The sequence below is a fragment of the Danio rerio genome, chromosome 24 (genome assembly GCF_049306965.1).
Source record: "Danio rerio strain Tuebingen ecotype United States chromosome 24, GRCz12tu, whole genome shotgun sequence".
Taxonomy (NCBI): Eukaryota; Metazoa; Chordata; class Actinopteri; order Cypriniformes; family Danionidae; genus Danio; species Danio rerio.
In genome coordinates this window covers 42,509,894-42,521,597 of record NC_133199.1, presented here as the reverse complement: position 1 = coordinate 42,521,597, position 11,704 = coordinate 42,509,894, and the positions used below count along the sequence as shown (strand labels likewise).

At 41.2% G+C, this 11,704-nt stretch overlaps 1 protein-coding gene across 1 annotated transcript; it reads left to right on the top strand.

Moving 5' to 3' along the window:
• Window positions 1–9,160: 9,160 nt before the first annotated feature.
• Window positions 9,161–11,148, top strand: nog2 (noggin 2). The gene is given in 1 exon segment (NM_130992.2): window positions 9,161–11,148. A coding segment is annotated over 1 exon segment (639 nt). The 5' UTR covers window positions 9,161–9,840; the 3' UTR covers window positions 10,480–11,148.
• The last annotated feature ends 556 nt before the right edge of the window (window positions 11,149–11,704 follow it).

The window sequence follows — 11,704 nt, the reverse complement described above, 5'->3', positions numbered from 1 at the left end:
TATCCAAAAAAGGGAGAATAATGTAAGAAGAAAACAACCCAGGCTCATTCTGAAAACGTACCCCTATATATATTTCTGGAGAGTGCCAAATACATTCCAGGAGCTACGTTTTTTTTTTTGCGGTTTTTCTTTTTGCTAATTCACCAGAGGCCGTTGTATATGCTTATTCACATCTCAAATTTCTCGCACAAGTGCCATTCATGCCTGCTGTTCTCATGTAAATACACCAGAGGCCACTGTCGACTGACAGACTGACTGACTGATCGACTCTTCTCTTTCCTAAACCCAACCAATATTATGAACGTATTTAAACATATGCTTGCTTAAACATATGCTTGTTTGTTGTACCCATTTTTGTACCCATTGGTTTCAAGTGTGGTTCTGGAAAATGTCTAACTCTTCCCTTTAACCCTGTGCCTTCAAGATAAAGAGAATTGGGACACGTCAAACCCTTTATGTGAATGCACAAAACAAGGAGTAGAGGTAAGAGGAACGGCCGAGAGGTAGAAATGGGATTGAACCTTAGTCGTTTCTCCCACAGGCAACTGCATCAGACGTTCGAAAACAATCACAAAAACGAGCGCACTGCTGCATCGCAGAATAAGATCAATAGTAAGTGCATGGTAACTGCGTCATCTTAAATTAAAGTGTTACCAGTTTTAGATTTTGTTTATTAAAATAACCTTGTATGGGAGATATGATCATTTTATATTATTACCAGTTGATAAATAAAAACACTTTATTTATTTTAAGGTGACGTATTTACACTGCAGCTATTAATTTAACTACTTGAGAAATAGTAATTAATTACATCTACGTACTATATTGTTGATGCTAAAATGTGGGTTACATTTAGGATTAGTTACATGTAATTATGTATAATTCATAGTAATTACTACTGAACTTATTTTTGAGGTACGAGTGATGCAGCTATTTGAATCTTATTGGCTGGAGACTTCCTGTCTCATTCACTTCCATTCATTTCTAGATGTTAAAAACAGCTTGTTCTGCTGACATTTTCTTTCAACATAGGTTCATTCTGTATTCTATGTACATTTCTGGAGATTCCGAAATATTTAGCCAGAGGTACGTATGGCTGCATTTCCCTTTTAAAACGAACACGCCGTTGACTTTTTACTCTAGCAGCTGACCGCTTACCTCCATGTGGACGGCTTCCCCGCTGTTACCAGTTTGTCCAGTAGCTCGCTGTGTACATCAGCAGACTTGAGAAGCAGAGAGTTGATCATGATGACGGGGTTCGAAAGCAGGTAAAACAAAAACAGAAGTCAATAATAAAACAAACAAGTAAATAACAGGGTGAGAATGTGGTAACATCTGAAAATGTGGTGAAAATCAGCCGGCCGTGAGAGCTTTTCTTTTTGTGGATTGCTTTTGAAAACACTGTCGGTTGGGTTTAGGGAAGTGGGTGATCAGGGGTCCATTGTTCGTACGTGGATTACTCAGTTAGCTGGATTTGGTTATTGACGATTTGACATGATCCAGGATTGTTTTGTTCTTCAAAGGTGAGCTGAGAGTTGTTGTCATAGCAACAGTTCTGCTAGCTCAAACCTGGTCGGAAGCAGGTTTAATTCATATAAACAGGATTAGATCGGCTCAGCTCAAGCAAAGATAATAGAGAAAGTATGTACAAACCGCAATATTTACCAAACCATCTCCAATGAATTTGATGTAATTTTGCTCAAATGGATAATTGAATATTAATCAGATGATGTCATTACGCTGTTGTGCTGTCAGCCAATCGTTGCATTGCTGATCATGATTTCGAGGATCAATAGATCAGTCCTTCACAACACACGCAGCGATCTCAGATCAGTTCATCCAGACATTTTAATCTGATTCACGAACTTGTTTGAAGAACCAAATTAGCCAAAGATCGGTTGTCAAGATTAAAAGATCCAGGATCTGCCGAATCATCTTAGATCATTTAAGCGAGCTACGAAGAACAGACCCCAGGTCAATTGGTGCTTTTGAAAATGCGGAGTCACTGATTGGATCCAAGACCTATCCCAAGGTTTCCATATCCGGGACCAGGCCATATCCTGAGCTGCTGCTGCGCTGATGGTCATGGGGAGTGGAGAACATGTGTCTGATTCCAGCGACGCTCCAGGGACAGACGAGTCTTCGCTGAGGCCATCTTCCAGCCTCCACCACGGTGACTGAAGCTCTGCACAAGACTTTTGGCCAGCGGAGAAATTAAAATGGTCGTGCCCAACTGAGTCTGGTTCTCTTAAGGTTTTTTCTCTTCACTCCCATCAGGTGAAGTTTTTTTTCCCTCTCCGCTGTCGCCACTGCCTCGCATGGTTCAGGATGTGAAGAGCTACGCATCGATGAATTTGCTCTTCAGTGTTTGAACTCTCAGTAACGATTAAATCACACTGAACTGAGCTAAACTGAACTGAACTGAACTTAAACACTAAAAACTGAACTACAATGTTTCAGTTACTATGACCATTTATGTAAAGCTGCTTTGACACAATCTACATTGTAAAAGCGCTTTACAAATAAAGCTGAATTGAATTGAAAACACTATTGGTTGTGTTTAGGGATGGCGTGGGTGTGGTTATCGGTCAGTCGCTTAGTCAGTCAGTCGACAGCGGCCTCTAGTGGATTTACGCGAGAACAGTAGGTGTGAATGGCACGCTTAAATTCGACATCCGAAAAAGTGCACACAGCGGCCTCTGGTGGATTCACGAAAAAAAAAACTGCAAAAAAAAATGTATCTCCTGGGACGTATTTGGTGCTATCCACAAATGTATATAGGGGTACATATTAATAATGAGCCTGGGTTGTTTGCTTGTTTTTACATAGATGAATATTGCCACGGTGTAAATGCACTGTACAGTTTCAAGCTTATTGCCAAATTATATTGTTATGATAACATGACATCGTTGCCTTCAGTGATTTCCTGAAGATTAATACCAATAAATAACACAACTGGAATAACTACAGCAGTCGTGATCGTTGATCTCATGTGAAGTAAGAGCTTGCGATGACATATGATGACGTGTGCTGGTGCTGTAGTGCTGTCCCATTTCTTAAGGGTAAATTTGAAGCCCTTCCCCTTCACACTCTGCTTCACGGGCCACAATAGAATTGTGAGTGGACCTAATAAATGACAGAAAATGGTCAAACTACTTTTGATTTGTGTTGGATCAACATGAAGTAATTAAGTTAACTTATTAATTTTGACAAATTTAAGTGGATTGAACATGAAACAATGAAGCTGTCCCTGCAGAAAGCCTCAAGAATTGCGTCGTTTCAGGTTATTTTAAATAAGTCATTTTTGCAGTCTATAAGTTTGAGCGCTCGCTTAACATCAGACCTGGTGGCTGTCGCCAGAGAGATTCGTCAGTTTGATGCTGTTTACAAGGCGTACAGTGAAAAGCTTCAGAAAGAAGAAAGAGGAAATCTTCAAACAGGCAGCAGCGCCATAAGCGAGCCCAGATTTCTCAATGCCGCTTCCAGCATCTGCTTTGAGTTACAGCCGCAGTCGAGCCAGAGAGATGAGCGAGAACTGTTTACTTTGATTACACTCGTCACAATGAGCAGAATCTAGAAATATTCACGCTTTTTTATATTTGATTTATTCTAGCATTGGACCCTTTTCACAACACTGTTATGACGCGTTTAATGGTCATCAGCATCTTCAATCCTTGAAAGTTGTAATCTTTAGATTTTTTTTTAAATTATGTACATTTATATGTATTTATATATGCATTACATAGTCTTTGCATCACAACAAACATACGAATTACCACTTAAGTGAGGTGGTTGTAATGTCTTTGGGGGTGGGACAGTAAATTTGAGGTTGTTCTCTTTTCTGTCTCACACTATATCTGAAAGTCTTGATAACACCATCGTGGAGTTTTCCTTTAATTATTTCAGCAAAAAGGGTTGTAAATAATGTTTTGTTGTACTCTTCCATTCACTGTGCTCTGAGTTTACCCACTATGATGACTTCTGCTGCTGAGAAACCTGGAAATTTGACAGAAATGCTCCATTATTTGATGAGAGATTTGATCTGTTTGTCTGTTGTTCTGTCAGTCTGGTGTTTCTTTTTTTCTACACTGTAAAAAATACTGGGTTGTTTTAACTCAGTGTTGGGTCAAATATGAACCAGTCCAACTGTTAAAAATAACCCAGGCTCATTAATGATACTTACCCCTATACACATTTCTGGAGATCGCGAAATAAACTCGGAGGCTTCACTAAACCCAACTGATAGTGTTTTCAAATGCACCGATTGACCCACCTCCCAATTTCCCTAAACCCAACCGATAGTGTTTTCAAAAGCAATCCAGAAAAAGGAAAGCCCTTGCAGCCGCCTGATTTTTATCATGTTTTCAGATCTTACCATGTTCTCACCCTGTTATGTACTTGCTTGTTTTATTTTTTTGCTCTTGTTTTACCTAGTTCCTGGAACCATTCTTTGCCAAACTTAAACCCTGTCATTGCAGTCAACTCCTCTCTGTGTCTGAAGGCCTCCAAAATATATGGTGAGCCACTGTGCAAACTGTAAAAAGCCGTCCACATGGAGGTAAACGGTCAGCGGGTAGCACGACAAGAAAAGAAAACAGAAGCTTTAGCGCCCCATATCGTTCATTTTAAAGATGAAAGACAACCATACGTAGCTCTGGCTACATAATTCCCGTTCTCTGGAAATGTATGTGGGGGTACGTTTTCACAAGGAGCCTTTGTTGGTTAAAAAGTGTAAAAATTGTGCATGTTGGGTTAAAACAAGCCAGCATTATATATATATATATATATATATATATATATATATATATATATATATATATATATATATATATATATATATATATATATATATATATATATATATAGTTACAAAAACTGTTGGGTAGTTTTTACCCAATGTTGAATCATATGGACCAGTCCGACTGTTAAAAAGAGTTTTCTAAATTGAATTGAAAGAAATTCTAAAATGTTGGGTTTGTTTATATTTGACCCAACATTCGGTTACAACAAACAAGCATTTCTATTAGTTCTTTTATTCATCTTTTAAATGTTTCTATCCCTAATATCTTTATTATCTGTCATTCTCAGAATTTTACACTTCAAAAATTTGTTGTAACCCAATGTTGGGTCAAATATGTATAATCAACTCAATCATTGGGTTTAAAGGGGTTAAAAAAAGAAGTTTGATTTAAATTTAATTTTAAATGTAATAGTTTTTATAGTGTATCCACCATATATCTGTCAGTCCAACTATATATTTATTTCTATCAATCAGTCTCTCTGTCAGTCAATTCCTTACACTCTCAAATAATCTGGGTTGTAATAACCACAACATTGGGTCAGACGTGGACAAACAATCATTGGTTATAATTAAAAAGTAGAATTTAAATTTTATTGAAAAAATTAACCCAACTTTTGGTGTGTCCATATTTGATCCAAATTGGGTTAAAACACACTAGTTTTACGTTGAACATTTTTAAGAGTGTATCGATTATTTTATCTGTCTCTGTATCTTTGTTTCTATCTGTCTGTCATTCTCACAACTTTACACTCTAAAAATCCTGGGTTGTTGTAACCCAATGTTGGGTCAATTTGTTGTAAACCAATGTTGGGTCAATTTGTTGTAAACCAATGTTGGGTCAATAATAGCTTTTTATAACCCAATGTTGGGACAAATATGGATCATCAACTCAACATAAAAAAGTGTAACTTAAATTTAACTTTAAAAAAAAATGTATTTATGTTGGGTTTGTTCATATTTGACCCAACATTGTTTACAACAAACAAGCATTTTCGATAGTTTTTTCCATCCATTTCTATCTATCTATCTATCTATCTATCTATCTATCTATCTATCTATCTATCTATCTATCTATCTATCTATCTATCTATCTATCTATCTATCTATCTATCTATCTATCTATCTATCTATCTATCGATCATTCTCTAAACGTTTACACTCTCTAATAAACGTTGGGTTGTTGTTGTAAACCAATGTTGGGTCAACTATGGATCATGAACTCAACATTCAGGTTTAAAAGTATAAGAAAAAAGTGTAACTTAAATTTTATTGAACAAATTTGTACTTATGTTGGGTTTGTTCATATTTGACCCAACATTAAGTTACAACAAACAAGCATTTTTGTATCCATGCATTTATATTACTATATTAATAAATGCTGGGCTGTTGTAAACCAATGTTGGGTCAAATAAGGATCATCAACTCAACTGTTGGGTTTAAAGGGGTAAAAAAAGTATGATTTAAATTTAACTGAAAAAAATAAACTCATGTGGGGTTTGTTTATATTTTACCCAATGTTGGGTTACAACAGACATTTTTTTATAGTGTATCCACTCATATATCTGTCAGTCCAACTATATATTTATTTCTATCAATTAGTCTCTCTGTCAGTCAATCTCACAACTTTACACTCTCAAATAATCTGGGTTGTATTCACCCCAACATTGGGTCAGATGAGGACAAACAATCATTGATTATAATTAAAAAGCAGAATTAATTAATTAATTTTCTTTTTAGCTTAGTCCCTTTATTAATCTGGGGTTGCCACAGCGGAATGAACCGCCAACCTACACTAGGGAAAATTTAGCTTATTCAGTTCTCCTATAGCGCATGTGTTTGGATTGTGGGGACAACCCACATCAACAAGAGGAGAACATGCAAACTCCACACAGAAATACCAACTGGCCCAGCCGGGGCTCAAGCCAGCAACCTTCTTGCTGTGAGGTGATCCTGCTACCCACGTAAGTTTACGTTTAATTGAAAAAATTAACCCAACTTTGGGTTGTCAATATTTGACCGAATTATTTAAGAGTTTATCCATCTTTTTTTCTGTCTCTGTATCTTTATTTCTATCTATCTGTCTATCATTTTCACAGCTTAACACTTTAAAGAATCCTGGGTTGTTGTAACCCAATGTTGGGTCAATACTCAAACACTGGATTAAAAGTGTAAAAAAATACCATTTAAATTTAATTTTAAAAAAATTACCCAATGTTAGGTTTGTCCATGTTTGACCCAACAGTGGTTCTCAATTCCCGGTCCTCTGGCCCCCCACCCTTTGTGTATGTCTCTCTTATTTGACACACAAGGATCAGTTCATGGATCAGTTCATGGATCAAAATGCTAGAACATTCTCTGGTTCTTTTCAATGCCTGTATCTTGTATCTGAGAGGTTTGTACTGTATTTTAGAATTGAATATCACTGTGAGTCTTGAAATATGCTAGCGCGAGATACTTGAGATACTGGCAGTGGATGGATACAGTTCTTGGCTTTCACCAAACCAAAGGAATGAGTTTTCAAGAATCAAACTACAAGTCTTTTGCAGCACTTTATAATAATTATCAGATCATCAGTTCAAATGAAACATTGCCAAAGATCAGAAGCCGTTCAAGTTCAAATCTGAAAAGCCGAGACCCAAAACGTCAGGACATCTCTCTGTGTGAGCGTGCTGAAGCTGATGATCTGTTTGTGAGGGCTCCAGCCGTGCTCGCGCTCGTGCTCTCTAGCGGCCAAAATGCAGCCCTGCACCGGCAGCTGAACCGCAGAACCACAGAACCGCAGCCAGACAGTCTGCCACCGATCCACAGACTGCTGGGGCCCTGCTTTACATGCCTCACACTCCTCATGTCATGAAGCCCACAGCTCACAGAGGGATATCCCTCCAGCCTCTGCAATCCACCACACAACACAACACAACAGAACAGAGAGCGGCTTAAAATAACACGCTCATTAATAATATTAGCAGACGACACCGCTGCTTTTGAGCAATCCTCTTCAACCCGGTGTTGGCTCACATATGGACCAGTACAACTGTTTAAAAGTGTCATTTCAATTCAGTTTAAAGGTAATTTTACCAATGTAGGGTTCATATTGGACCTAAGTTGGAGTAAATCAACTCAGCAATTTTCATAGTTTGTTTTTCGAGTGTATCCATCCATCTATATGTCTGTCTAACATTCATTCTCTTTACTAATATTAGCAAACAACTGCTGCTTTTGAGCAACCTTAGTCAGCTCCATTGATATGTTGATGACTTATTTGACATTTTTTAATGCACAATTGCATTTGAACAGTTAAGGTTGTTTTGTTGGAGAGATAATGCTTCATGTTGACCTGTGAGCCGCTCTGCTTCTGCATGGTTGATGGCGATGTTGGTGCTGAATTTGTGCTTTTCATTGGAGCATCATGCTGCTTGTGGAGCTGGAGTTCTGGCACCGTGAGAGGTGACACGTCTCTCTATGTGGCCCGTTTAAACACTTAATTGCGGCCGTTTATTTGGTGACCCCGAGAGTTCATGCATGTTGGTTCCTGCCAGTGGCAAGAGCAAAGGTCGAAGCCGAATCCACAAACCTCCACACAAACCAGAGGCGCTTTAATGGACCAATTATTGGATTCCTAAGCACTTCACTTTGTTTTTTTTTTCCTTGGGAAAAGTGATGTCGCCTCTGTGTGTGTGTGTGTGTGGCACAACTGCTCATGTCAGGCTGCCTTTATTGGGGGAAAGAAAAGCATTTCAATAATTATTCTTTAGCATTTCTCCGTGTGCATCACGTGCCAATATGTGCAAAAGTCCCCGGTGACTGAAGCATCCAGCACAGAGTGTAATTTCAGTGTGGTATGAATGAATTATAAGGTTTCCACTTGAACATTATTTATGCAAGACGATCATAATAGGTGGGTTAAGTGTCACGGAATGTGCAAGATATGGAAAATCCCAAATGTGTGTTTTCTGGTGTTCTTTAGCAGCCTGTGATAAATCTAGAGCTGTTGTGGTGAGGTGTGTGTATGTGTGCTGTAGGTCGGGAGGGGGGTCTCATTGTGTGTGTGTGTGTGTGTGTGTGTGTGTGTGTGTGTGTGTGTGTGTGTGTGTGTGTGTGTGTGTGTGTGTGTGTGTGTGTGTGTGTGTGTGTGTGTGTGTTCTGCTGTCAGTCAGACTGAGGGTTCTTGGTGAGCTGGCCCCGCGCGCGCGCGCACACACACTCTCACTCACTCACTCACTCACTCACTCACGCGCGCGTTCTTGGAGCTGACGGGGGGAGGGAAGGGGAGGGGATATTTAACTTGGGAAAGAGAGGAGTTCTCCTTCAGACGCGCTCATTCCCTTCTGTCCCAGATCAGGACCAGGCGAGATTTTCGGACGGATTTGTGACACGGCCGGGGATTTGAAAGCACCGCAGCCGCGTCTGGAGAACATGCAGCAGATATTCTTGGGGACGCTTGACTTGTAGAGGAGCTGACAGGAGCCTGATATTAAACCGGACTGACAGCGAACATGTTCTAGGCGCTTCTGAAGTTCCGATTGCGCGCGGAGTTCAGCAGGATCTGCCCGCGCTGTGGAGAGACTGAGCGGCTCACGTCCCGGGTCAGCAGCGCCGGTTCGGCGGGACGCGCTGGAGCCTCATTGCTCAGCAGAGTGAGAAAGAGAAAGAGAGAGAGCGTAAAAATAACATTGGCTAAGACGCGCTCCATTCCACGGGCGCGCTGACATTTCAAACGCCAGTTTGGGTGGCACCCGGCAACATAAACCCGAGCAGGCTGTAGAAACGGTGCCATCCCATCCGGACTGGTTACCATGGCAACCCGGCGCTAAAAGAAAATCTGATTATTAAATCTGAGGATACGCTTCTGACCCCTTTGCACGCCTCACCTGAGCGAGTATCCCTGAATAAAAGAAAAAGAAAAGCAGCTCATGTCCCATGTCATACCCGGCCACGCGGCCGTCTATTAAAAGATCTCGCTCGTGCTGTCGCTCGGACTATTTATGCACGTGGGCGCAGTGAGGGCCAACTCCACTCCGTAGACAGACAGAAGACGAGTCATGGGCAGCATCACCCGCGCGCTGCCGCTGCTGCTCCTGCTGCTCCTGTGCGCGCACGGCACCGCATCCCAGCACCACCTGCGCCTCAGGCCCTTGCCCAGCGAAGGTCTACCCGTCCCAGACCTCATCGAGAACCCCGACCCGGAGCACGACCCACGCGAGCAGGACCTCTCGGAGAAGACCCTGCTCAAAAAGCTGGGCAGCAACTTCGACGCCAACTTCATGTCCATCCACCTGCCCGCGCAGCTGAACGCCAGCGCGCCGCCGGAGCTGCCGCGCCTCCCCATGCCCGCGGAGCTCAAGAAGCTGGACCTCACGGAGACGCCGTACGGCAGGCGCGTCAAGGTGGGCAAGAAGGCGCGGCGGAAGTTCCTGCAGTGGCTGTGGATGTACACGCACTGCCCGGTGCTTTACACCTGGAAGGACCTGGGCTTGCGCTTCTGGCCGCGCTACATCAAGGAGGGGAACTGCTTCAGCGAGCGCTCGTGCTCCTTTCCCGAAGGCATGTCCTGCAAACCGGTCAAGGCTGTGACCAAGACCTTCCTGCGGTGGTACTGCCAGGGCTTCATGCGGCAGAAATACTGCACGTGGATACAGGTGCAGTATCCCATCATCTCCCAGTGCAAGTGCTCGTGCTGAGCTGCGCGTGCGCGAGAGGGTTTATCCAATATGAATGATTGCACTGTTTACCCACGGACAGAGGGATGTGTGGCGCCACATAGCGATTCTATTTTTTTATATATATATATATATAGCTTTTTAATTCAAGATATATGACATATATGTACATATTTAAGTCGAAGAAAGAAGAATGCAGCTATTTTTGTTAAAGGATCAGGACCATATTCTCACGAGGAGCACTTCAGCTCGTGGTTATTTTTATGAAGTTATTGGGAAGACGAAAGAGAGAACTTCACTTTCCTCCTGTCGAACTCTATTTATAGAGACTGAAGAACACTGCGGGGATGCCTAGACGTTTTGTACAAATATTAATATCAATTATTGTTGAAAAAAAGAGGCTGGGCTGAAAGTTATACAGTGGAGTCGGCTTTTATTTTTTTTCTTTTGGAAATCATATAGTATTTTAGTAAAAAGACACACATGTGTACGGTTTATTTATTGTTTTAACGGTTGTGAGTATAGATAAAGAGAATAGAATATACCAGAAATTCTACTTGAAAAGTTCTAAAGATGAATTTAAGAGAATATTAATATTATTAATAATAATAATAATAAACATGTCAGTGTAAAATGCCATGGTTTTAGCAATAAAATCTATTAAACGTGGACTGAGTGTGAAGGATCTGAGAAATGCCTGTGTTCTGATCTTGTTTTTCCCCGCAGTACTGACTGATGCATATGTTGCATAAGCGTATGCTAAATAGGTGGTGTTTCTGAATGACATCCAGTGCTCCAATAACCCTCTTTAGGTGTGGAAATACTCCACAGGGGCCGCTTGGAAACGTCTGTTCTTCGCCGTGCGTAAAAGCGCGCCGATGTTAACACAGCTCTAAAATATGATGCAGCCATTTTCAAACACGGTCATTGGTGAAATAGAGCAGGGAGAGCCAGCAGCTCCTGGCGTACTGCTTCTGGAAAGGGAAAAGGGAAGGGGGGTGGGAGAAAAAAAAGTCTGAGAGACAGAAATCTGAGCCCGATTCTTGTCCAAAAGTCTCGGCGTGAGAAACACTGCAACCCTCTACAATGACTGTGAACTGATGCTGACGGTACCAGACTGTTAATTAGTCAGCAAACACGCTGTCTGCGAGTTCAAGAGATGCGAGACTCGTAAAAACGCAGCACACACACACACACACACACACACACACACACACTCGCCGTCTTCCAGAGACTCACGTGCACG